The sequence below is a fragment of the Rhipicephalus microplus genome, chromosome 10, assembly GCF_043290135.1.
Source record: "Rhipicephalus microplus isolate Deutch F79 chromosome 10, USDA_Rmic, whole genome shotgun sequence".
NCBI lineage: Eukaryota > Metazoa > Arthropoda > Arachnida > Ixodida > Ixodidae > Rhipicephalus > Rhipicephalus microplus.
Genome location: NC_134709.1, coordinates 33,412,545 through 33,439,466, shown reverse-complemented (window position 1 = coordinate 33,439,466; position 26,922 = coordinate 33,412,545). Strand labels below are relative to the sequence as shown.

Below are 26,922 nucleotides of genomic sequence, written 5' to 3'. Positions count from 1 at the left end.
AAATTAAAGCATATCCATGGAGTGAATGATGATGACTGGGGGGCAAAGCATCTGTCAGCCCGTCCGTCCATCTATCTAGTGAACACTCCAAGCACCGCCTGTGGCACATACCCACTGCGTGCGTCTGTCCATCCTTCTGCTAGTCTCTCTGTTCATTCGTCCATGCGTCCATCTAGTGAACACTCCAAGTACCACCATCTCCCATCCCCTGTGGCACATACCCGCTCTAGAGAGGGTATGTGCCATCGGTGGCTATGTACAACATCTGAGGATGTACAGACCCACGCCTTAAGGAGCTTCACCCCTAAAAAGAACACCCTGTGTGTGTGCGTGCATGCATGTGTGTGTGCAACGCTCTGACCCAGAGTGTGGTCATTCACACTCTGGGTCATTTCACTTCAACGAACCTTCAGTTGTGAGAAGAGCCCAGGCAACCCTATCTTAGTGCCGAAAGATAACAGTTAACAGTAAGTGTTTAGTGTCCTGTAGCGGCCCTTGCATCGTCGCTGTTGGAAGTCGCTAAACTTCGACGTAGTTCAAGTTCCGGCTACAGTGACATTGTGAACATAGCTGTACTCAGAAGCAATATTCTTTGTAACATTTTTTAGCAATAGCTAGCACATGTAATGAGGTCCTGTGTGTGTATGTAATAATGACGTTAGGGGTTAGGGTTTCCTTCACATTACAATAATTGCTTGGACATTTTCCTTATGAGCCTAGATAGCGGCTTAATTTTTCCTTCTTTAGAAGATTGTCGACTAGAGGAGCAAAATTCCTTAATAGCTTAATGCACCGTCGTTCACGTGATGGTGGCTACTTTCTCATAGAAACAATATTTTATAAGCTACTGTTAACCTGCACTTGTATGGATAACTTGTTCGCAGTGGCCTGGTGCTCCAGGACAAGGAAGCAAACCAGAAGATGATCAATTTACCACCCCGGAAACAAGGTACATTCGAAGAAGTTGAAGTGGTCAGTCTTCAACATGTTACCACTAGCAATAACAAAACTTCTACAAGCTGCAAGCCGTGATTACGGCAGCTGCTGTAGCACGCTGTGAATTTGCGTTCTCTATATGCACCAGTTTTTTAATAAATCAGCGTATGCTACGTTATCATAATTTTTTTCTCTCGAGGATAGCAGCAAATTGCTCGAAAATGAGTTCTCGAACGCCAATTCATTTTGTTATGTTGCCAACGGCCATTGCCATCGACATTACTGTTATATGCCATCTCCTCATCCTGAGCCTCACCATACTTCAGCACTTTTTACCTTAGATTATGTGAAGTATATTATTGAGGCTCATTTATTAAATAATCATATTGTACCTTAAAGATGAACAAATTTTTATATGGCTATTGATACACATTTCTGACACATTTTTGTCATCTCGCTTTCCAGGTGTATTGCTTGCTGAATGTAATCATACATCCCATGCCAGGCACACAAAAACATATGTAACAATGCAACTTTTTCTCAAAATGCACAAAATATTACGTTACACTTACCCAACTGCTTTTACAGATTAGATACTAAGCGTGAAATCTAAGCACATTTACCACCATCACCTCTGTCAAGCGGATAAACCATTTCATATTTTAGAGGCCCCCCCCCCCCCCCCACTTCACTGAATTATCATGAGGCAATTCCAACCGAATCACTCAATTCATTAGGGAAAACTGCATAAGAACTATATACCCTTAAAAGAGGCATACAAACTAGACACCATAAAAAACCCTACCCTGCCTTTCTCCCTGCCATTAAGAACACTGTCTGTTGCATGACACACACATATACAGATGGCTGAAGCTCAGAATGGGGTCTTTGGATACCACCCACGAACTGTATCACCTTCAGCAGCCCCAGCATTATTATCACTTTGTTTTGCCTTTGCATCTTCAGGTTGGAGCACGACCAGTTCTTCCTCTTCACTGCTGCTGTCCTCTTCTGCCATTTGTAGTGCAGGTTCCCTCTTTCTTCTGCTGCCCTTTCCAGCATTTTTGGCTGCTGCCCGTTCTGAATGCTCCAGTACACCCCAGCTGCTGGGACCACCTTTTCCGATCGTTGCCGTCCCTATACCTTCCAAGAACACTTTAGCTTTGGATACAACATTTGGCATCTCGACTGCTGATGTGGGTTTTTCCGCAGGGGCTTCCTGTGACTCCGCGTCGTCAATTTCGATATTTTCTGGCTCCAGCAACGTTGTCAAGCGTTCATCCTCATCAACTTCAAGGGCAGCGGCAAAGCCAACCCTCCTGTTCTTCATCCTTCCTTCATCATCCTTGGCAATTTCGGCCTTAATCATCGTGGCAAGCGTTTTAGCACGAACCGAGGCCAGTCGGGAACAGAGCAACACTAAATCCTTGCGAACGGTGCAACCTCGCTGATGCAGCAAGCAAATCTCTTCGTGGGCGTTTGCAGCTATGGACAGAAGACCCTCGGCAATCCGTTCTTCCAGATCAGTGGGGTCAGTGAGTACAGTCTTTCCATCGTCGTAGAAAGCAAAGCACACAAGGAAAGGATAGTGGTGGAGGTGCAGGGGAACCGGTTCCCGGTCTCTCGGGTTGTGGACGGTCACCTCCGTCCCAATGACGGTGACGTCGGGCCTACGAAAGTGCATGAGTGCGCCAATCGTTGCTATGCCGGCACATTCTACAATGTTGCCCTGATGGTTTAACACCTGCGCGTCGACTCGAAGTGCCCACACTTTCTCGCCCGACACCACGCACAGGGACTCGAGGTCAATGCACTGGGAGTCGCGAATGCAGCGCTCCAAGAGGCGAGCAACTTCGACACCGTAGTCCCCAAGTCTACCTGCTTCGAAGTGTGGTGCTGCCATCGGCGACAGTTCAAGGTTGACAAACAGTTCACCTTCTGTGGGCCTTCCAGGTTTCGGAACTATGATTTCGGCGGACACCTGCATATCAATTTGAAACAGCTTGATAACAATCAATGAGTATTAGCGGAGACTTTGATCAACAGCGTACTACGCTTACCTGCACCATGACTTTGGTATCACCGAGTGAGGCAACGCAGCATCCCCTGTCGAGGCCAAAGGATACTCGCACGTGCCTGCTTTCCTTGGAAGTCCGATGGTCAACCCGCTTGTCTTCAGACACTGCGATCTTGATGAAGTCACGTTCGCAGTTGGAAAGCAAGTCGGTGTTAGACAACATCGTGGTCGATCTGCCGCGCACCTGCGAAACGCAAAGGCCACAGTTCACTCCGTTGCAAGTGGCAACAAAATCTACAGAAAGAGATTAAGAGGAAGGCCGGGAGCACAAAAATTATTTTAACTGCTGACGCTGCGCACAAATATTACGAATACAACGCAGACATAGGCAGACCTAAAATTATTCGAACGGCCATTGTGTGCAAATATGTGCCCAGTGTATTTATATTTAAGCGCAGATACAGCTAGGTTTCTTTACAGCAGTATAAAGCCGTCGCCCGCTGGAAAACCCAATGCTTAACACAGTCAACAGACTCACAATAAGGGTGATGATGACAAATGTTTTCCACTTACTAGTAGAACCGCACAGGATGACTAAAACGTTGCATCCATAGCACGTAAATGATGCCGGATTTACGCTTACACGGCATGCGTTCACGATAGCACAATCGTGCGTCCCTGTTCGACTGAATACTTACCTCAGGCTTTCTTGGTTATATAGTAGATAAGCTTGCTCAATAGGCGTCTGCGACGCCTTAAAACGCGATTAGCGGACGGAAAACATACACGTTCAGAAGGCGGCAGATGTCACATGGGATTCACATTGTTTGAAATCGGCGAAGGCACATTGCACACGAGGCGTCCATTAACCGCGAATAGTCGCGTAGACATATGAAACCAGTGTGGCGCTAGTTATTCTCCCTAAAGTTGCTTGTTTTTACCTCTCCAGTTACTGGGGCGCCGTCATGATGCAACGCTGCAAACTGTTCGATCAAAACTTTCAAAAGCCAACCTGCATAGAGTTTCATACAATTAAAATATGAAACTCTCTGCCAACCTGCTACAGTGAACTTGAACACGCGCTGAATGTGCGCTGCTTTTTGCGTATTGCAACGGTGCCAGCGTAGCGTTTCCCGTGCAGATGCCCCCAAAGATCACACTTGTAAAGCCACAAGACTTTAATAAATGTTTGAAATAAACGTTAAGAATTGTTTGCACTTTTTGATACTCAAAAACGATTATTACTTGTTCATACTACGAGTTTTGTTTGCATCCTAAAATGTTGACTGAACCTTTTTTTGTTGTGGTTAACATAATTGCATGTTTTAACATGGCAGCCACTATTGTCTTGATTATCATTTCTCATTTAGTTTTTTTTTCTACAGTTTCCATGCACATCACAAGTTTGATACCACAAAGTTTTCTTTTGTTTGTTTAATACGTATTTTTGTTTTTTCAACTTGGCGTACTAGTCTACAGTGCTCCAAACGTTGCTTCAAATGCCGGCACGGCAAAAAAAAAAAAAAACCATGTAAAGCCAAGCCCATGCCGATCTGCTAGCCGTTTGTAATGGCCGCTTTTGCAGTTTGCGTGCGCGGTTGACTGATTGCGAAGTGTAGTGTTTGACCAAGACTTCCACTCGCGTTACTATATAATCGTGCCACAATGTCGGGCTCAATGAACGCCTCACAGGCGTCAAATCTGATTCAGTCAACAGCGGGCGCCATTCCCGTCCTTAATGAAAAGGGTAAGTGTTTGTATGATGCATCGCACATTCGTCGTTCACATCACCTGCAAGGATTACCCGTTCAGTTCATACTTGTTTACTGATGTCTACCCGCAGAATTCAGTTGTACGCCTTTTCCTTAACACGTTAATTTGTTCCGTATGACACGGGGTACAGTAAGTCCCACGAAACATTCGTATCGCGAAAGCCCGCTTGTTTCGTTTTGATTCGAATCACGGTTCGCGTATATTTTCGACTTTTAACCAGCTGTTGGGACGGCGCGGAATGTTTACTTGCAAACCTAGATGTTCACTGATAAAGCGCTAAATAAAAAGTGCTCTGAAGGAAGCAAAAAACGGGGCGACATCCCATTTGTATAATTTCGTTCCCGGCGCTGTTTGATTCTCAGTCATTCACCATCTCATCAATGCGTGGTAGTGTGGACATTTATGGCATGTAACAGGTCACAGGAAACACAAAATTCATTCTAACTGTAGAAACTCTTCTTCAGCACTGGTAACCAAGATTACAAAGAAGATTCTTATAATTTCGTAACCAGCTGTTAAACGTCTCGTCCCTTAGTAAATTGGATTTTCCCCCTAAGGATTCGAAAAAAAGACGCTTAACTTGGTCTCGTTCTGTCAAATTATTGTGCCTCTCCACAAATAAATTTAAATAACATGAGTTTGCCATTTCGTTTCCAGGCGAGGTGTCCATGCAAAAGGTGAAAGTGCACAGATACATATCAGGAAGAAGGTAAGTGAACTTCCTGTGAAGCATTCCTTAAAAGTGTAGTTGGTGTACACTTCGTTGAAGCGGAGGGGAGTCTGTTGCGGCATTTTCAGCTTTAAACTAGGCGACTTCACTTTCTTACTATCAATGTCATTCCCCGCTCTTGTCTTGCAGCCCTCCCATAGAGAAATGACTCGGTCATCAGAAGATGTCGCTCAGAATATTGCCTTCGGCGCCATAGCAGAATCAATTTTATGTGCAAAAGCAAAGGAGATAAAGATAGTGCTGAACCGTGGACGTCTTACCCTTATATCTTTAACAAATAGGATCGTAATGCTAGCGCAGGCGCTATGCCTGCTTGTTTGACCGCCATTTACCACGTGTCTTGCACCTGCCTGTGAACCCTTTGTTTCGCTTGGCAACCGGCACTTATAGCTTGTGACTCCCACTGCTATCCACAGACCTAAGTACGCTCCTAAGGAAAGTAGCGATGAGGAGAGTGGAGATGAGTTCACGTTTGAGCGACGGCAGCAACCAGTCGTTCCCGAGCCCATCCCCATCGATGAGGAAGCGGAGAAGAATGACCCACGTCTGCGCCGTCTCCAGCGAAGGGAGCAGCAGCTTAATGAAGAGGAACGGTGAGTCTTTTTCCTTCCAGCAGCTGTTTTCGGGGTGGTGTTGACACCATCACGAGTGTCAATAAAACGTATTGTATAGAATAAAAAAAAACATCCCATTTTTAGAGTAGTGTTTAGAGAGATCAAATCGCACAATGACGCTGAAATTTTGCAAAATTATTTGTGCAGAATATCAACGTGGTGTCAGAAATAGAAAATGAGTCTAAAACATCTGGAAATGTTGCTGTGTATCATTCACTAATTGCATTTGTAAAGTAGGTACAATGTATGAAATTAATTATGCAATAATTAGCAATGAATCTCATTATAAGTATTTAGGCATCTATTTTTCTGACAATTTCAAGTGCATTGAACACATTGATATGACTGTTACAAAGGCACGTAGAATGCTATACTTTAAACATAGAAATTTTAAGCAACTTTCACAGACCGTGAAGCAACCCCCTTATCTGATGCATCTGAGACCTATTTTAGGTTGTACTTGTTTAATATGGGATCCCCATCAGCAATACTTCATTGACAGACTGGAAAAGTTCAAAACCAAGTGGCCAGTTATAATTTTAACTCAACGTTGAAAATCAACAAAAAATAACCACTAGCGTCGTCCAACTGCGATGTGGTCAATCTATGGTCAATCTACAGGTAGGACAAGAAATCCTGGCAGGTAGACTTACTTCGCTTAGAAATGAGCATGTATAACTTGAAATTGTATATAAAGCACTTGAGGCAGCTTTAAGTTGCGCCAGAGACTAATTTCTGCTTTTTTCTCTCTCGCGCATTCAAATAGGCGCCTGGTGGCGCTGCCGGCGGTGTGTTCGCTTGCCTGCATGCCTACCTGCAAACAGCAGAGAAACGCGAACATGGCGCTCGCCGCCGCTCATAAAAACAACAAAAAAGTGTGTGTGTGCCTAAAACAGTCAGTAAGGTGTTTGTTTTATTACTAGCAATAACTTGACAAAGCCTGCAAAAAATGCTCGCGGTTTCAGTTTTCGACTTTCACCGGCAGTACAATTGTCATCGCTCTTCGCAGATCGAAGCCGCTGCAAGGTTAGACATTTCAGAAGGTACACTTTTCATAATGACACAAAACAGAAAAGCAGTGAACGATGGTTGACAGTCCCTTTAAAAGACAATTGTGTGCAGCGAGCACAGCTTGCCACCTACACTAGGCAGACAGTGCCTTTCAGCCTGGAGGAAATGGTCCCACACCTGAAGCTGTGGCTCTTGTGCATCTTCCTACTCAGGCTCAGTTTCTTTTATTAAAGATTCTCAGCATTTTCATGTTTGGAGTTCATGGGCCCCAGTTATGCTAACTGGTATTGCTTGTACCAATTTCATTGAACTGATGCTCGAATTTTCATGTTTTCGCTGTTAGAATGGAGAGACATAGGATGATCCATGAGCCAGAGGTCATATCTGTTGGTGAGGATGGAGAAGAGGCCATGGATGAGAGCGAAACGCGGGCTGCTCGGTGGAGAGATGGAGAGGAAGACAGTGACGCTGAGGAGCTTGATGACGAGGTCTGCTTCAGTTCCTTGCTCAGAAGAGAAGTCGTATTATATTAGCATATAAGATGTTTGCCTTTTCTGTTCTCTGAGAAATACACATTCTGCTATATAATAATCAGCTGCTATACTATGCTTGCCGCTGTGGCATAGCCAGAAAGTTTATTTTTGGCAAGGAGAGGTAGTTAGTAATTATCATATGTTTATCTGTGCATATCTGTGTATGTATACTGTGTTATTCAAAGTATCCAAATTTCGAAGTATTCGCAAGGAACAAATAAATGCATATTAATCCGAGTGTACTGCTTGTAAAGGTGGTTTCACTGCGGCATATGGGTACTAAACCGTGGAAGAACCTATCCAGGAGATATGCGCTCTGCCGCGAAGCCACCCTTATAATTTAAAGGGTTCCTGCAACACTTTTCGAGCATTGTCAGAAAACGCTGCCGATCGGTAGTCGAGGCTACCGAGAACACGCAAGCCAAATATTACAGCGCAACACGCGGCGTGCGATTCTCAATAAATTCTCAATTTCAGCTAAAAATTGCTCTCATCTCTCATTTGCGGCAATGAATTCTAGACGCAATAAATAAGCTTCTTCAGTGAATCCATTCTATGCTACTTGAAAAAGTATTGCATGGCCCCTTTAAATGGAAATATTACTCTCAAATGAATTCATTTTATTAAGCCTAAATGCTTGTTATGACAGCTTATATGTTCCAAGTGTAATAGATTTTAAAATGTTACGTATTTTAAGGGATATGACTCGCATCCTGCTGAAAGTCAAATCCTGCTACTACTTAAAGTTCTTTCGATCCTCTTTGAACAAAAAAAATGACATTTGCATGGAGGCTCTATTTCAGTTTTTAAAAACATATTGTGCAGGTTAGTAAGTCATAATAAATGTGCCCGTTTTTCTTTACATATCACATATACTATTCAAAATCGCTTCGAACCTAAAATTCACTATTCGCACAAGCCTAGTCGTCTCCTTTGCTCTTCTGTCTTTTTAGTGATAAAGTAATACAAATATGAAGAAAATCATGACCACCAGCTGTGAATATATTCTTTGTCTATACACCTACAACAGTGATATTACATACCTCGTCTTTAACTCGAAGAACTTGAAGTTTTTATACAAATTGCTGCAGATGTTCTGTTAGAGCACACACATTGTGAAGTCAGCGTGGTCTGAAAAAGCGCCCATCCCGTTTTCTTCTTTGCAGGAAATCGAGCGCCGACGTCTGATGCTGAGACAACGAGCCTTGGCAAGGGTGCAAGAAGAGGTTTGTAGATACTTAGCATGCTTTGTGAGCTTCTTGTGCAGAAAGTTGTAGCATTTGTTACTGCCTTATTTGCTTTACCATTCTGTTTACTTCATTCGATTCGGAAATAGGGACATTATTCTCGCCCATTGTGTCTTGCATTGATTAGAAAAGTAAAACAGTGTGACCGAAACATAATATTAACAATCATGCGTCGTGTCACTGAGTTTGAGGCGTACAGTAGAACCTCACAAGTGCATATGTATTTTTGCTACATTTTGTCTCATGCTTGACGCACATGCCTTCTGATGCACACACTGATGCAGGTGGACATTGTCACGGCAGTGTTGTCGTATGGGACTCTCATGTAGCTGCAGCTATTGGTTGAGTGAAATCAGAGCTGTGTATTACAATCCAGTGCATTTCCCATAATGCCGCATTGTAACATTCATTCCTTCTATTCATTTGCATCCGCATAGAATGATCTTGGTGATTTTAGTCAAAGTAATGGGACACATGCTATATTGTGCATGCCAACATAGTCATTTCGTAAAGCCTTGTTTATAGCCATACAGACCCTTTTGTGGGCGCCACAGTAAGAAACATGTTTTTGTGTACCATGCTTGATCTAGTCGCTCTGATTAATTGGATATTGCTGAATGAAATCTTGTGATTGACTCAACTGAGCTGTGCGTTGTCTATTAAGGTCTGATTCTCAAATAGTTAATGTGACTATCATCATCAATATGGGTAATGCAAAAAATAATCATGTGATGTTATCGTAGATCGCCAAAATTCACGATGTCATGGTGACGTGACGCACATGTTTCCAATGCCTCTGGTCTTGGAGACAGTGCAATGCAGTCGAAACCCGCAATAACGAAACCCCGCGAGTACGAAATACCCGCGGCAACGAAATATTTCGGAATCCTTGGCGAACGTTCATAGAAGCCCATGTATTACGTATCTCGCGGCAACGAAGTGTTTTTGGACAGCGATCCCGCATTAAGGAATTTTCTACGACGGTCCTTATTTTACTCTCCCGCCAAAGGTTAACTGTCGAAAATATGCTCGTATGCGTGTTATGCGCACTCAAAATTTATAAACGTCTGCTTTTGCAGCGCTAGCAAGGGTACTGAAGGAGCATTTCTCCATGTTTAACTTTCCCGCTTCAGCTGGCCCCTCCCTTTAAAAACAAGTGCACAAAAAGCAAATGTTCGAAGGTCGTTTCGAGGCCTTTGATTGGCTGTGGCCGCCATGTTGCCTCAGCTCGCCTCGCGATTGGCCCGATGCTCGCTCCGGGAGATCGTCGTCTGCTGCTTGTGCGTCGCAAGGACATGGCTTTCGAAAATTGCTACTTCGTGACGTGTTCATGGCTTGATGATCACTTAAGATATAATTACGCTTTAGTTAAGAGCAGTAGGCGAATGCGCGATCAGGTTACTACGAGCGCGGCGCGTCATCGGAGTCGTCTTTAGTCCTCACTTCGCCGACAGCGAGACTGCGGGCAGGAACGACGTGCTAGCGCACTCGTGGCGACGTGCTTCGTCGCAAGCAACGAAGCTGTAAGCGGCGGCACGGTGAGATTTACTACGAGTGGCCTCACCGGATGGACGATAAGATTACTACGAGCGAGCCCGCTGTCTACAAGCGCAGCGTGTTATCGGAGTTGGCTTTAGTCCTAACTCCGCTGAAAGCGAGACTGCGGGCAAAAACAGCACGCTAGCGCATCTAAAACAACCCGCGGGTTGTTTTGGATGCGCTGGACACCTTTCGCTCCTTCTTCGGCGCACATGACGACCAATGGACCACTTTTTCCAGTGCAAAGGGAGAGCTTTGAAGTTGTTGCATGGCAAGGGTCGGCAAAGTAAGTTGACCGACTTCTGGCAATACATTTTCGTTCTGCTGGCCGTATCACTGTTTTTATGTCTCATACTCGCGGCAACGAAATTCTCGCGAGAACGAAATTTTTCGGTTTCCACGGCGATTTCGTTATTGCGGGTTTCGACTGTATTATGCTTGGTGCAGATAGCTTTTGACAGGAGGATTTACACAATAGATGGAGACGAAAATGAAAATTGCTTTCGCCTTCAATAATTTTAGGCGAATGCATAAAGAAACCTGCGAGTTGTTTCCGTTTTTTTTTAATACAAAAGTGTTTTATGTCGGGGTCCACCACAGCTCTGCTGACGTACTTTTGTCACAGAAGTGGCATTCAAAAATATATGCTAAGAAATTGCAGAGAAAAAAATCACAACATATCCACGAGGTGAATGATGATGAGTGGGCGAAGCTCCTGAGGAGAAATCATCGGTAAAACCATGACTCAGCAGTAAAAGTTCGCCCACTACATCAGCAAGAAAGACGTGAGAAACACTGTGTGTGTATATGTACGGCAGGGTCCTCGCGCCGTTGCCGTGACGCTTGGGCCTCGTTCTCGAACGCTGGGATATTGGCGGCGGCGGCGCGCAGCCAGACGACACGCTTCAGCCTCCCGCTCTCGTACGGCAGGATCATGGCGGCGGCGCCCAGCTTCACAGAGCGCTTCTGCCTCGCGGTCTCGCACATCGGGATTCTGTCTGCGAGCACGTGCTGCCGCTGCTCTGCGGCCTTATTCATCGGGCAATTCCGAGCACGCGCCAACAGCGAACGGATTTTATTACAACGCTCCCCGCCATCTAGTAAACAATCGAAGAACTAAGCTGCCGCCGCCTTGCACCCTCGCCGCTCTGCGGCCTTATCCATCGGGCAACTCCGAGCGCGCGCCAACAGCGAACGAATTTTATTACAACGCTCCCCGCCATCTAGTAAACAATCGAAGAACTAAACTAGAGGTAGCCACGCCATCTAGTAAACAATGCAAGAACTAAACCAGAGGTGGCTACATACATACGCCGAGGATGGACAGACCCACTCCTTAAGGGGGGGCGCGGCAAGTAAAGTGCCGATTTTGGTCAAAATATGCGATTTTCTGATTTATTTTTTTTTCGTAATCTTTAGACCTTCAACTTCCTTGTTCTAAAATATTACAGCGAAACGTGCGCTACAAATCCCGCAAATAGTGTTTTTGCCGAGGCTAGTCGCCGAAAAGTGCGAAAAAAAAGCCCCTGAAACGGTGTTGTTCACGCCGCACAAACGCGCCAAGTTGTTGACCGTGGGCCGCCATTTTGGTAGCTTTGGAAAGAGGAGAAAGCCGGCTTCCCGATGGTCGCGGTCTCGTATTTCGCCGAGTGAAAATAAAAGCGCGAGGAGCAAGTAAAAAAACGAAAACGAAGAACGGCAATTGGCTGCGCGGGTCACGTGGTAGCAGGCGCGACCTCTTACTGGTCAAAGCTGCGCCGCGCACCTTGGCAACCTTGGAAGCGCGAGCGCATCTGCGGCCGCCGTGTCGAGAATCATCCGGCGTGCGCTTCGTTTTTTGCCAGTTTGCTGTTTTTGTGATAGTTCGCGTGCTTTTTTTACCAAGCTTTGTTTACATCGGTGGTCTCTTCTGAGTGCTTGCTCATACTGCGGTGCTATGTTGCCGCAAAAAAAGTTCCGGAGCGTCCACAAGTACGGCAAGCGTCGGAAAGCTTGGAACAAAGGGCAGACGACTGCGGCTGCCGTCCCAGTCGCAGTTCCGGACGGAGCATGCTCTTCAAGCGTCACGGAGCCTCTACTCAGACCCTTCGCTGATTGTTGTGAGGCCGAGAGTGTGGAAGGTGCCACATCGTCGTATGTCAGACCGCCGGATGCCGTCGACCGTGATGGACGCTCTCGCGAACCCGATTGCGGTGGCACCGCGTCGGCAGCCGTTGCAACTCCGGGCGTGCGCGCGTCGAACATTCTATCGCGAGTTTCGGCCCAGATTCCGAGCAGTGAAGAAATCGCGCAGCGGGCGCAGACAAGGCGGGATGTTTTGGATGCCGTAGCATCGAAGTCCGCTTCAAAGCGGAAGCTCGAGCTTCTGAACGAAGGCTGCGACGAAAATGACGGCGGTAAGGACTCCACATTCTTCATTGTAAATAAGAAGATGCTGAACGGTCTGCTTTCGTCAGTAAAGTGCAACAAGTGCGACGAAGGGTCGATACGCCTCGAGACTACGCACTGCCTTGGACTCGCGGCGAGGATGGAACTTTTTTGTGACAATTGTGGCAGAGTGAACAGTGCGTGGTCGTCCCCGAGGTGCTCCGGGCAACAAAAAACGAACCCCTTTGAGGTAAACGTGCGTGCTTTGAGGGCTGTGCAGTCAGTTGGCAGAAAACAATCTGCCATTAATGACATTTTTTCTGCGATGGACATTTCGCATCGAGCACTGCACCACAAGTCCTACCAGAGACTGCAAAGGAAGTACAGCCACCCTGCCACCACATCAGCTGCCACCCGCATTGAAGCAGAAAGTGCACAGAAGGTGCATGACATTTACAAGGACCTAGGAGGAGTGCCAGGCAACATTGACGTCATTTACGACGGCACGTGGATGACGAGGGGGCACAGAAGTCATATTGGCGTGGGCTGTGTAATCGAGCTGTACACAGGCTTGGTCTTGGACCACTGTGTCCTGTCCAACTACTGCCAAGGCTGTGCTGTTGGCCCCAAGCCTGGTGACGACAACTATGAGGAGTGGCTTGAGAAACACAAGCCACAGTGCCAAAAGAACACCGATGCTAATGCAGGCCAAATGGAAGTAGAAGCAGCTAGGATCATGTTTGAAAGATCGTTTACCAAGTACAAGCTTCGATACATCAATGTGCTCTGCGACGGTGACAGCCGTACGTACCTTGCCCTCACGCAAGACAAGGTGTATGGCTACATGGTGATTAAGAAACAGGAGTGTGTGAACCATGTGAAAAAAAGAATGGGCACTTCCTTGCGCAACCTTCTTGATGAGCACAAATCCAAAAGCCGAGGACTGAGCATGGGTGGCAAAGGCCGGCTGACGCAGGGCCTGATAAAGAAGTTGACGAATTATTATGGCTGGGCCATTAAGAGCCACCCCAACGATGTTCCTGGCATGGAGAGGGCCATCATGGCCACTTATTACCATGTAACATCCACAGATCAGGATCCACACCACGACCTGTGCCCAAGTGGGACTGACTCCTGGTGCTCGCACAATCAGGCATTGGCCAAGGGAGAGCCGCTGCCGCCTCACAAACATAAACTGCCCCCTCACGTGCGAGTGGCACTGCTGCCAATCTACAAGCGCCTCTCGAACAAAGAGCTCCTTGAAAGGTGTGCGCAGGGAAAAACCCAGAACGCTGTGGAGAGTATGAACAGCCTCATTTGGTCACTCCAGTCCAAGAGCCAGTTCGCCTCCCTTCGAAGTGTGGAAAGTGCAGTTGCAGATGCAGTCTGCCGTTTCAATGGTGGCTGCAAGAGTGCGCTGCAAGAGATCACTGCTCAACTGGGCTTCAATCCAGGAGACTGCTCTTTGCGGCGAGCAGCCGAAAAGGATGCCAAAAGGGTAAAGAGGGCTCAAAAGGCGCATTGTTCCACGACAAAGAAGCGCAAAACTGGGTTGCGCTCTACAGAGGCCAAGGCCACAGCATCTCAGGATTACTGCCCAGGAGGATTCTGAGTGTTTTAGGCATGTTGTGAACTTCCAAACAAGAGTGAACTTTCAAAGTCAGTTTTCTCAACTCTTGATTTTCGCCTATGTGCCTTCGCTAGAACATCTGTCATTTTCTAACAAAGACTGATAGAGTCGTTCCGTTTTTTGCACTAGGCTCAGGAGGCCTTTAGCAGTGCAATAAAGCTTTATCTCTCTTCTTACTCATCATTTAAAATTTTTAGAACACATTTTATAATTACTGCGATGTGTGCGCAAAACAACATCCATGTTTTGGAAATTTTATTTATGGTTACAAGAACTAGAAAAATCAACTAATAGCTTCTTTGCACAAGTTGATGCTTTGGGAACATAATAATATGAAAAAATAATTTCATTTAGCAATAATTATCTCTTTAAGTGTGAAGAGCATTAATTAGTATAATTATGCTTGTAACTCAAAAAGTACAAGAGGTATTTGAAAACGGTTTTCATATTTGGAATCCTCACAATCATCCACATACACACACCAAATTTCATCACAAACAGTACATTAATAAAAAAATTAGTTTTACTTGCCACGTCCCCCCTTAAGGAGCTTCGCCCCTAAAAACAACAGAAGGCAAGCATTTGTGGCACGGAACCCAACCAGCAACCTCTAGATTCCCAGCGCATGGCTCTAACCACTACGTCATGGAGCCTGTGTTGTCAGAAATGCTAATGGCAAGCCATCTATACACCATACACTGTTTGGTAGTCCTCAGAGCTTTGAAACTTCAGCGCATTTTCGTTATCAGGGGCGAGATGGTGCGACGTGCTTGTGTTGGGCGCGCTCTAGAGGTCGTCGCCTTCACGAAGTGCCGCCTCCAAGTTGCGTGGTCTGTCCTGCGCACGCGCCTATCAGACGCTTCATTTGGAAGAGTACGAAGGTCGCTTTGCTTGCTTTTGCGGCCGTGTTTACGAAAGGAGCGCCCTGCTGGCACAAGACACAGAAAGAATTGTGACAGTTGTTCGCGCTTGTCCTGTGCATACTTGTGCACTCATTTAGTGAGTCTTTCTTTCTGGTTCAACAGCGCTTTAAGTGTCGAGCTGTGACCCTTGTTAATCTGCAGTCATCCTGTGTATGCAGTCGCCCTGTGTATGCTTATTTCGCGCATAGCTTCTGCTTGAGGTGTGCGCTGGAAGTTTCGAGCTGCTTGCCGTTCTTAACTACCTCTGTAAAGACACGTTTTACTTTCGCGTTATAACGATTCTTATATAGGGGGATCAGCCACTTTTTTTTTTTTTTTCCTTTCACTCCCATTTGTCATTTTCAGGAGCTTCTTGATTTGGAGGAGGAGGGTCGCTCAGACGAAGAGGAGTCGGAAGAATCCGAGTACGAAGAGTACACAGAATCGGAGGAAGAAGACACAGGACCTCGTCTGAAGCCCGTGTTTGTGCGAAAGTGAGTCTATAGTCGGTTCATATGTCATTGACGTAAGTTACGACATTGCCATTCCAATAATTGATCACTTGTGCAAGTATTTTCGCATTGCTTTTACATCTAAGCTGTATAGCCTGCACTTTTTTTTTTTTTTTTTTACACCTGAAGAAAAAAATGTCAGCTTCACCCACAGCCAATGCGATCCACAGAGTATATGCTTAAGTGCTCCATTTAATAGCGCTTACTCATTTTCGTGACGTCAAGCACTTCTCGAGTGATTCAGATAGTTTACTTCCCGATACAGACACACGTTTGTGTCTTTAGTTTTAGGTCGAAAACATTAATGTCCTGGTAAATTTCTCCAGAGATTCTGAGATCGCTGCTTAGACAAACATGTTTTGGGTTGTAACAGAGAACCTTTAAATGGCCCCTAAACCACCTCTGATGATTTTTTAACATTTCAATAAATGTGCGCGTCAAGTTAGTTGCCGTCATGACCACCAATGACAAACGTGGCAGCGCTACGAAGGTTAGCCTTGACATTAACATGTCTGCTCGTCATCTACAAGAGCTGTTTGACTGCTTGTAGGTAAGCGTGCTTGCTGCTCTTCCTCTTTACGTGGTGAGGAGGAGCACTTGGTCAGGAAAAGGTACAAGCTGACGAATAGAGCATAGCGAAGGAAAGTATGAAACGAGCAGGGCCTCTTTTTTGTCATCATAAGCATGTAATTCCGCTATTATGGCATTGTTTCAAAAAATTCTCACAGCCCAATGTTTGTTGTATACTTGTGCATAACTGCAACACCACAGCTAAATTTGGACCTCTTGGTGGTTTAGGGGCCCTTTAAGACATAGCATCTGCAGTTTTGACATTAGCCAAAAAAAGTGCTTATGGTTCGAGCTAGAATAGCCTTCCACAGGTGAAGGGCAAACGCATTGCAGTTCTGGTGGCAGAGCTAACACATTTTTTGATGACCTCAAGATCTTTGATGTCTGGCGGGTCTTTCTTCCACACTCCAGACGTGAGAGGGTCACGATCCAGGAGCGCGAGCGGATGGCACAGAAGGAGAAGGAACTCGAGCTCGAGGCAAAGCGCATCGCCGAGGAAAGGCGGCGCACCACGTTGAAGGTGAGAACAAAAATAATAATTTTGTAGGTATTGACTATCCTGTCTAAAACTCATATTAAATGAACCCTGCAAAACCTCTTTAGGCTACCATCCAAAGGCGTTATACGAGTGCTGTTAGGTACGAGTGCAGTCAAGAGATGTGCCGCACGCTCTAATTGCTTTCTCTCTTCTCCATTCCCGACAAATGCGTGGAAAGCTAAGCAGCGAGGCAGGAGACATGGGAAAGAGGCTGTCACGTACACGTCATGACCTTGAGAACTTTTTTTTTTCATTTCCCCCAAGACAGGTTGCTTACTATCGGTGTGATTGCAGGTGCAGATGCAGGCGGCCTAAGTGACTGTGTGACTTGCGATACTCAAATCAACTAGTGGCCATGACTTAGGGTATATAGCGTGCTCATTCGGGTATATGAAATCATTTGTAAAACGAAGAGGGAACGATTTTAATCAATCAATCAACTTTATTTTTGTACATTTCAAAAACAGACAGAGGAGCGGAGAATAAAAGCGGTCTTATGGCAGGATTTCTAGCTGGCTTTGAAAATTAATTGTAAAAGTACCAGGCCGCATGCTGTGCCATAATTTTTGACTCGAATGTTCTCGGGAGCCTTGACCACCAATCGACAGCGTTTCCTGAGTGTACTGAAAGTGTTGTAACGCCTCTGTAATGGGGCAGCTACAAGCTTTCTTTGCAAAGAAAGCCATTTTCCTACAAGCTACCACTTTGCATGACTAGTCTCTTTTCGTTACAGTGCCACCTCTCATGTGCAATCAATTGGCCTTTGCGATGCATTTTCATGCTGCAGTTTCCTCATCTCACTCGAAATTTTAGTGGTCTTCTTGATGATTGCACCGTAATGTCTTTCAGCATCATTACCAATATAAAAAATAGCACTATACTGGTATCTTTCTTTCATTAATTTAAAGATGGTTAGACAGCACTTTGTATATCTGTTCGTAGTTAGTGCCATCATTAGCCATGAGGGAATTTTCAGTACTGGCTACAGAGCTGCGAATAAGAGAATAAGTTGCAAATAAGGTTTTTAAATGACATTCACAGTACTATGTACCAGCGCAAAAATGTAGAACCTTGAGTTGACCGTGACATAGTTTTGGTGCTGCCGAGACAGTGATGTTTGTCGGTAAAGCTTGGACAGTGGCTTTGCCTTGAGGTTGGCACGTCACAGCCTCAGTCAACCTTGTGTCACTGAACCTTATATACTTACAGTCAAACCTTACTAGTATGTACCCGTTTTAAATGTACTAAAGGTTAAAACGTAGTTAAATTGAACCTTTGACCGAGTCTCATAGAGACTAATGCATTCGCGGACAGCATAAGCAGTAGTGTTCAGTTTATGCCTACCGGTTAGTGCTTAGTAACTGTGTACCGCGATAGCATTTTGTGGCTGAAAGTTTAACTGCATCCCTGAGCTTGCAGATGCCACAATGTGCCGTGAACGGTTTTCCGTCATGTTAATAAGTGTGAGCGGGGGGAAGGAGATCAGCAGATCAGTTATTCAGACTTCCGCGTGATTGCAACGATGGCTTTGCGAGTAATCATCGGTAAAAAACGATGGCGAGGTGGCGACTAACAACAAACGCGCCGGTACGACTTACCGTATTTTTGCGCATATAACCCGCCCCTGCATATAATCCGCACCCCCACTTTCAGCTAACCGAGAAAGAAAAAAAAAAAAAAAAACCTCGCGTATTGCCTGCACATTTGATATACAGGAAAGGCTGTACAAAAGCTACTGCTCAAGCAACATAGCACATATGTAGACAGAAAAAGCTTTATTTAACAAGCAGAATACGCTGTCTGCAAGGCCAGTCACAATTCACTCACTGTCGCTGCTCTCGCCAGAGCTATCACTTGAGCCGCAGTCCTCACTATTATGCACAAGGTCATCTTCGGTTCCATCCATGTTGTTTGCGATGTAGCATTTCTTGAAACTTTTTCGCACCATCTCACCTGGAATGGCCTTCCATGCCTCGACAATCCACTTGCAGAATAGGGCAATATCAGGCCTTCGAACTCTTCCTGTCGGCGTCAAGTTGTAGCAGCCTTCGGCCATCCACTCGGCGTAATAGCGCTTGACATGCACTTTGAAGGGCTTGTTAAGCGACACATCTAGAAGCTGCAACATTGACGTCATTCCACCGGGTATAACAACTAAGTCGGTACCGTTGCGTGAAAGGCGGTCCTTCACTTCCTCAGTTGTGTGGCCGCGGAACGAGTCAAGAACGAGCATGGACCTCTTTGCGAGCATCGCACCGGGCCTCTTCTCCCATACAGTCTTGATCCAGTCTACGAACAAGTCACTGTTCATCCACGCGTTCTCGTGTGCGCGCACCACCACACCGGCAGGCAAATGAACCTTTGGTAAAGTTTTCCTTTTCAAGATGACGTACGGTCGCAGTTGCGTGCCGTCGGCGCGGACACAAAGCAAGACTGTGATGCGCAGTTTCGTCTTCCCGCCGATCAGCACGCTCACCGAACTTCTGCTCGTCTTCTCAATCAATGTGTCCAACGGCATTTCAAAATAAACAGGAGTTTCATCCGCATTGCTGATCTGCGAGAAAATGTAATTGTGCTGCTTTCACAGGCCAATTAAATATCTCTGGTACTTGAGCAGCTTCTCCTCATAAGAAGCCGGCAAGCGTTGACATATTGTAGTCTGTCGTCTGATCGAGAGCCTTTGCCGCTTCATAAAGCGGTGCAGCCATCCGCGGCTTGCATGGAACTCGTGAGGTAGGCCTAGCTCCCTCGAAAGTCGCCGCGCTTCCACTCTGGCCATCTCGGTCGATACGGCATGACCCCTGCTTCTCACATCTTCGATGAACTTTACTAGCTCCGCCTTCAGCTGAGGGTAGGCACCGGTCTTGGGGCCACGAAATGACCTACGGTCGCGGTGCGCGGCTTGTAGGCTCTCTTTCTTCTTTCTCCACAATCGCGCGCAGGACTCGTCCACATCGTGCTGTTTTCCCGCTTCGCGATTTCCAAATTACTCGGCGACGGCGATGATCTTAAGCTTTTGCTGTGCCGTGAAGGCCTGCCGCCGTACGCTACTCATGGTGACAGAACAGATCGACTTAGGCTTGGCGAACGAGTCGAGATGTGGAGAACTAGCGGTGTCAGCGAGGTAAAAAGCACTCACACTCGGCGACAACTTGACAGCACTACCCCTCCTAGTACACTGTAATAGCACCCTGGAAACAGCAGAACCTTAATGCATGCCTGCTACCGTGTTAAAAAGTAGTAGATTAATTTACTGATATCTCTATAGGCACTATAACATCTCATTTGCCTTGCTGAAATAAATACTGCTTTATTTATTATGGAACTTACTTTATTTATTATGGAACTTTCTTAGACAGTACCACTTTTTCGGCAAGCCCTTCCCAAAAGTAAACACGGCGTCCGTGATGTAGGGACATGTGGAGGGTCACTGAGCGGCCGCGAACGTCCAAAAAGTATACTTGTGGTGTGACAGTGAGATTTTACACTGAACAATCAAATTGTCTCTCCCCAAGTGTTTTTCTAAACGCTTCAACGATGCAAGCAAGCGAAACCAAAATCGGCCGCAAGCTGCCGTGCTACTTGCGGAGCAACACGTGCTACTTGCGGAAACCGCCTCCGTAGCCTTCGCTATACTGTTAAGGGGCTTCACAGCACAACACGCATTGCTGTGAAGCAGCACTATAGGAAAACCCATGCGTATTATCCGCACCTCCACTTTGCCACTGAAATATTTGGTTTTTTGGTGCGGGTTATACGCGCAAAAATACCGTATCACCACGAAAACCCTTATCACAGTAAGCATTCCCAGTTATCTGCTTGGGCATGCTTGTGGCGTAGCATCACTCTACGCCTACAGGTGTTGGTGATTAGCTCAATGCGCTAGGCTGCTGCTCGCTGCCCCTTCGTTGTGCGGGACTGTGTTCAATCGCTCACTGCTTTACAGAAACACAAGCAGCTTGCTGTCACTGAGTTTAGCATTGCTGGTCGCAGGCACCGAGAAACCTTGCTGTATTATGCCAATGCGCGCACCGTACAGCAAGCATAGCGCTGTTGTTAGCATGCTGCCCGCTTTTATTCAGCGACAGCCCAAACGTGCCTCTGTCCCCTGCCAGGAGAGCATATCGCTTGCGTAAAGTTCGTCATCGCCGCGTTAACCGAGCAGGCTACTCGCCGCATCTGCGCATGGCCAGAAGCGGATGGGCAGTCACTGTGTGTGCCGAGTAAGTGAAGGGCTGCACGCAACTAGCCATACAGGAAACGATTCGGCCCTCTTCAACCGTATCACGTTGGAATAAAAAAAAAACTGTCAGTTTTTGTTTAAAGCAGACCGTGGAAAAACTGTATCACAGACAGCCAATTGTGTTCATTCTGTCGCTGTACCTCGCTGCATATCCTGGACCCCGCAGTAGTTTCGAAATGCTCCTTGTCGTCGCCACCGCGTGCAACCGGGCGGTTGTGGGGGAGTGAGAAACTTTTCTGAAATTTGGCAAAAAGAAAGAAATGGCTTTGTGGTGGGCACTTCAGGCAATATTTTCTGTGGCCCTGAATCTATTCCTGTGTTGGCGGCGATGGCGCATGTCAGGGGATGCAAATTTGTAGGTAATGGTTAATGCGTAATACGTTTATGCCACCATCCCCGGCAGGCACATGTTAATGGGGTTTCACTGTATGTTAATAACTAATGGTGGCATTAATGATTCTACGCTAGATGAAGTACTTGCACCGAAGTTCTATCGTTTCCTCGTAGTTCCACCCATTTCGGCAGGTGGTGATGTGTGGTCGTGGCCAACATTTCAGATCGTCGAAGAGGAGACCAAGAAGGAGCTGATGGAGGAGAAAAAGGTGGACGACTCAGAAGACTGGGTCAACACGGATGACGAAAATGACGAGGCGGCGTATGAGGCCTGGAAACTGCGGGAGCTGAAGCGTGTCAAGCGTGACAAGGAGGAAAAGGAGCAGTGAGTCGTTTGTCTTCATCACCCTACACATCTACCAGAGCGCCTCAGTGACAATAACAAAGGCTGTGTTCCAATTCTAGACAGCATTCTAGACAGTCTGCGCTCACAGCTTAGAAATCATCGAGCCCATGCTGTCTAAAAAAATGGGACGCGTCTGGATGGTATCTATGCCATGAGATAACACCTCGTGTCGAAAAGAGAAAGCTAAGATAAACAAATGTAACTGTTTATTTAGGGTATTTTGTGTTCAAATTTTTTTAAAGTTGAACGTTACTCACATTGAGAGTCTAGAGAAGTGTCTGCTCTTGGGCAGACAACCATTCCGGCAAGACCCGAGCTATCTAAGCACTTCGCTAAGCCATCAGCTTGTTTGGACAGCAAAGTAGCCTGCATTGCTTTTGCCTCTGATGCCATCTTTTCAAAGTTGCCTATTTTGTCGGCTATGTGAGAGTTGGAATGGGACTTGAAAGGGTCCTGCAACACTTTTTGAGCATGGTCAGAAAATGCTGCTGATCAGTAGTAGAGGCTCCTGAAAGCACTCGAGCACCGGCCTGCAATTCAGAATAAATTATCAATCAAAGTTGGCTAAAAATTGCTTTCTCTTCTCTCAACAAATGATGAAGGAAGCTCAAAAATCACTCTTGAAAGGCCTTCTATCAGCCATTGGCTCATATGAAGATGGCGTGCTCGGTTGTTACATGGATCGCCATGGCAGACCGCGACTTTTACACGCGTGCGATCGCTCTAAAAAAGCCGTGTATTAAAAAAAAGATAAAGTGGTCAAGGTCATGAGGCACGCGTGGCGTATTTTCTTTGCCCCTGCCATCCCTCTCTGCTTAGCTTTCAACGCTTTCGTTGGAACAAAAGAAGAGAGAATGCGATCGCGGCGTGCGACAAATTTTTGTGGCGTTGAATTCGTGAGGCAATAAGCTCCGTGCCATGATTACTTGAAGAAGTGTTTCAGGGCCTCTTTAAGATGGCTACCGTCCACTTAGCTGTCTATTTAGCCATGTACTGTGAGTATTGGAACACACCCGAAAACACACTATGCTGGGCAATTCGGGGTGATTGCAAAGGGAAATCGCAGAGAAAGAGGGAACACTTCGGCGACACGGCTATCGAAGCGACGCCTTCGTTTTTTCGGGCTGTGTGTTGGTGGCATTCGTTTACATGAGAGTTCCTAATGTATTTTAAAAAAACAAGGTTCGTGACTATAAAAAGCCTAAGATCTGTAGGCCACTTATAAGAGTTTATGAGCCAATAATGTGCTCATGGAGCAGGGTTAGGCAAGGTTTGTTTATGCATTTAGCTGTACTAGATGGTGCTGACATTATAATACTAGCGAGAACACACACTACGAATTATACAGCAGTGAAAGGCTGCGCTGCAAAGTTGAGGGAAACCGCATTCCCTGTGTCGGTCCAGTTTGTCGTCCTCAACTTTGCAGCGCAGCTTTTTCCTGCAGTATGTTCCAACCAGCCCCCACACAAGCTTTTCTGAAATTATATAAAACATTACAGGACAATCACTAGTTGTTGTTGCAGTTATTCGGTGTCATTTTGTGCAGTCTGGATTTTGTGTTTGCAAGTATTATGATTTCTTTATGCAATACTTTCGTCGTGATGAGCACTTGGCATCTGCCACTGCGAAGGTCGGTCACACTGGCCAACGTCTCTTGTTCTCGGCTAAAGGCACTGCACAATGTTCCCGAATTATTCACACATCCTTCGTAATCGTTAAAAATGCGAATGCAGTGGAACGACGCGTATCATTTAGACGCAAAAAAAAAAAGTTTCGAACAACTGTTAGTGAAAGTTCATTGTAGGTTGCCGCATTTCTAGGGCTTGAGTCTATTTCTGCAGCGTTTTGATGCAGCGTGCGTGTCGTTCTTCATTGTGCAGGTACGAGAAGGAGCGCATGGAGGTTGAGCGCATGCACAACATGACCGAAGAGGAGAGACGTGCTGAACTGCGGGCCAACCCTCGCCAGGTCACCAACAAGGCATCCAAGGGCAAATACAAGTTCCTGCAGAAGTACTATCACAGAGGTGCTTTCTTCCTGGTGAGATGATTGACGACCATTTTCTTCTTTTTTACGTCATTGTTAACTACATTCACTTTTTAAGGGAATGCAATGGAACAGCAGAAGTTAATTATATTTAATTATGTGTGGTAGCCTTGTAGCAGTCTTGTCACAGAGCAAAAATGAGGTTGTGGATGCGACTACTGGCCACGGCACCCACATTTGTTATCCATGGCAGAATGAAAATGCGCCTTATATATACTCATAACCACATTGTAAAATGGTTGTTATGGTGCAGCTAGCAGAGCTTCAGCTAGTAAGGATGACGCACTTTGTTGAGTTAACGTGTGCCCAGAAGAAAAACAAGTGACACACTCAGTGCTACGATAGCCTCAAGCTCTCTCTCAGTCGTCGGTGATCGAAAGACTGATTGGCTCCAAAATGCATCAGCTTTTAAACATGTGCCACATTACATTCTAGTATTATCACTTACGCTCACGCACAATCTCGAAGGTGCTCATACATACGCACCAAGCATAAAGCATTTGTAGAAGAGTCAACATCATTTGGGAAGCAGCATGCAGGTTCAAGCGTACCGCACACAGAGCAATCAAACGCGTCACAACAAAATGAAAAAGGCAGTCACCGTAAAATAAAGCAAGTACACGTGTCAACGCCCCCGCTAGAAATGCATCATCCTGATGCTGCACGAAACTGAAAATACATGGAAAAAAAATTCATGAATTAAGCTAATGAAATGTCACCATTAATTAGTGAGTGTAGTAAGGTTTAAGGCACACAGCATGGATTGCTTTGGGCTGTGCGCGGGGCCATTGCAATGATGTTGCATCATCGGGTATGGCTTCATACTCCAGTGCACCACGTTTCATTATCTTGTAGGACCCAAAGCATTGCTGCCGCAGCATTTCTATCAGTCCATGTGCTCAAATGACTAGAAAAGGCCATGGCCTTCTCTTTCCGAATTACGCTGGGAAAATTGACTAGAGAGCCAGTTCGGGAGTTGTCCCACATCATGCAGAGGCAAACTCGGAATTTATTTTAAATACTGTGCAAAAAAATGCAGAGTTAACTGTGTTGCCATAGATTTTCTGTCTTCATTTAGAAAATTACTGGTCATGCTTTGCATATTGTTGATGTACTTAGATCACTGAAATCCAGAGAAGCTAGGTGGCTCGCGGAAAATCATCTTAAGTTAAAACTGATCATCTGCTTAGCTTAGCATCGGTCGTCTCACTTCCCACTTTTTTTTTTGCTACTGCAGAACGAAGAGGATAACGTCTACAAACGAGACTTTTCAGCACCCACCCTGGAAGACCACTTTGACAAGACTATCCTGCCTAAGGTTATGCAGGTGAGTATATTTGTACTTGCGTGTATGGATGCTTTCTTTCCCTTTCCTTCCAGGAGCCTCCCGGTGGGCATGGTAATTCATAATATCAAAAGTACACATGCAAACTTGCTTCATGCGTATAGTTTGTCAGTGAACGATCTTGGAATCCACTGCTACAGGACTGCAATCATGTCAAATTACATACAGGATTCATGCCTGAGAGCTCCAAAACAGCTTTTAAAAAAAAGTATGGGGCAACGTTTTCGTTATTGAGTCACTCTCAAGCCACAGCTCTAGCAATTTTTTCTGCCGCCACTTTGGGCATGGGGAATGAAATTTAGTTCCTCTATTTATAGTGTTGCCAAGTCTTTTTTCAGAAAAGGTGTGAGGAGGTGGATCAGTAAAAATTTAAGTGTTGGGGCATGCCACCAACTTGTTGACGTAGCTGCCCCTACTGGCTCCGTCTCCCCACTTTCGGAGCCTCTGCATTAAAAAGCAAAACGGTCTTCATTGATTGCTGTAATTATGTTTTCTTCTCGGGCAGCTTCAAGTGTTGCTATTTCCGCCTTCAGTGCCTGTACTGCCAAGGGCAGTAGCTAAACGAGGGAACTGCTGGCGTAAATTAGCAAAATAAACTGAGCTTACTCAGACTCACTCGCGGGACATATGTTTTAGTTTGTGGCCACTCGTATTCACGCTCGCCAAAATCCTTAGCTGTGCTCAATTTGGCTTGGGCGTATTGAAATTCACCCTGGCTCACTCATATTCAAAGCAACCTCCAAGTTCATGTTAGTTGAATCATGAACAATTTTGTGAATCTGTGAGCACCAGACGACAACTGTTGCAAGGAAACACATGATCATTCATCTGTCATAGTGTGGCCAACCTGTTGTTTATTATAAAAGCGAATTCAATGTGTGCATCAACTTTACCTTCACATATGCGCAGCCACAGTGTGAAAGTGACGGAAATACATGCTTGACTAGCCACAGACTGGTTAATGTTCATGCAGCAGTGCATTGACATGGCCTTTTTGCCACTTGTAGAATGAAGTTCTTTATTTTCTGGTGAATTTAATCGTTCAAAGTTCCTTTTTTTAGACATTTAGAAGATTCTTTGGAAAATATGAGTTATCGGTCAGACTCTGCACTTGCTGCACCGCCCCCGATTTCGTCTTGGCTTGATGCAAGCTCTCGCTTCTCTCCAACGCAGGTGAAGAACTTCGGTCGGTCTGGTCGAACCAAATACACACACTTGGTGGACCAGGACACGACCCTGTTTGACTCGCCATGGATGTCGGAAACGGCGCAAAACCTCAAGTTCCACGCCCAGCAGGCTGGCGGAATGAAGCAGGTCTTCGAAAAGCCAAGCGCTAAGAAGCGCAAGACGACGGCCTCTTGAATCGTGAGAACGGGCCTGGTGTCGCCAATGCTTGTACATAGTCACCGTACTGTCGTGTTGTCGTGTCCTCACACTTTTATGCGGAAAATCGTGTGCGTCTCGATTAAAAACTGTCGATGCAAGTTTCAGTGGAAGTGCTTGCACTAAATGTGTTCGATAGTCATAAACTGAAATCCGGGTCTTACTCTTATCGACGCCTGTACATAAGCCACTCGGAAACAAATACATTAAACAACCATCACAATTTAGACTGTGCTGGTTCTAAGAC

At 45.8% G+C, this 26,922-nt stretch overlaps 2 protein-coding genes across 5 annotated transcripts; one reads left to right on the top strand and one right to left on the bottom strand.

Moving 5' to 3' along the window:
• Positions 1-1,329: 1,329 nt before the first annotated feature.
• Rrp45 (exosome complex component Rrp45) lies at positions 1,330-4,032 on the bottom strand. Of its 4 annotated transcripts, none has more exons than XM_075875393.1 (3): positions 3,895-4,032; positions 2,997-3,197; positions 1,330-2,917 (listed from the first exon to the last, which is right to left on the bottom strand). In XM_075875393.1, the coding sequence occupies exons 1-3, from the start codon at positions 3,979-3,981 to the stop codon at positions 1,811-1,813; spliced, it is 1,395 nt and encodes a 464-aa protein (XP_075731508.1). In that variant the 5' UTR covers positions 3,982-4,032; the 3' UTR covers positions 1,330-1,810. The 4 variants fall into 4 exon arrangements, with proteins under 4 accessions (XP_075731508.1, XP_037287741.2, XP_075731511.1 ...); XM_037431844.2 differs by lacking the exon at positions 3,895-4,032 and adding an exon at positions 3,652-3,861; XM_075875396.1 differs by lacking the exon at positions 3,895-4,032 and adding an exon at positions 3,740-3,837.
• Positions 4,033-4,502: 470 nt separating this feature from the next.
• Mfap1 (Microfibril-associated protein 1) lies at positions 4,503-26,782 on the top strand. The gene is made up of 11 exons (XM_037431784.2): positions 4,503-4,700; positions 5,384-5,435; positions 5,873-6,049; positions 7,425-7,569; positions 8,781-8,840; positions 15,666-15,793; positions 16,793-16,901; positions 21,720-21,880; positions 23,782-23,941; positions 25,185-25,274; positions 26,466-26,782. Exons 1-11 carry the CDS (start codon positions 4,619-4,621, stop codon positions 26,652-26,654), a joined length of 1,353 nt encoding a protein of 450 aa, XP_037287681.1. The 5' UTR covers positions 4,503-4,618; the 3' UTR covers positions 26,655-26,782.
• Positions 26,783-26,922: the final 140 nt, after the last annotated feature.

Bases quoted from the DNA above. Each gene is read 5' to 3' on its own strand.
- Rrp45 (XM_075875393.1), bottom strand. From the start codon at position 3,981: ATGAAACTCTATGCAGGTTGGCTTTTGAAAGTTTTGATCGAACAGTTT. The intron at 3,198-3,894 runs GTAAAAACAAGC...TGCGTTTCGCAG, and splicing joins GCGCCCCAGTAACTGGAGAG to GTGCGCGGCAGATCGACCAC. The intron at 2,918-2,996 runs GTAAGCGTAGTA...ATTGATATGCAG, and splicing joins ATACCAAAGTCATGGTGCAG to GTGTCCGCCGAAATCATAGT.
- Mfap1 (XM_037431784.2), top strand. From the start codon at position 4,619: ATGTCGGGCTCAATGAACGCCTCACAGGCGTCAAATCTGATTCAGTCA. The intron at 23,942-25,184 runs GTGAGATGATTG...TTGCTACTGCAG, and splicing joins ACAGAGGTGCTTTCTTCCTG to AACGAAGAGGATAACGTCTA. The intron at 25,275-26,465 runs GTGAGTATATTT...TCTCCAACGCAG, and splicing joins TCCTGCCTAAGGTTATGCAG to GTGAAGAACTTCGGTCGGTC.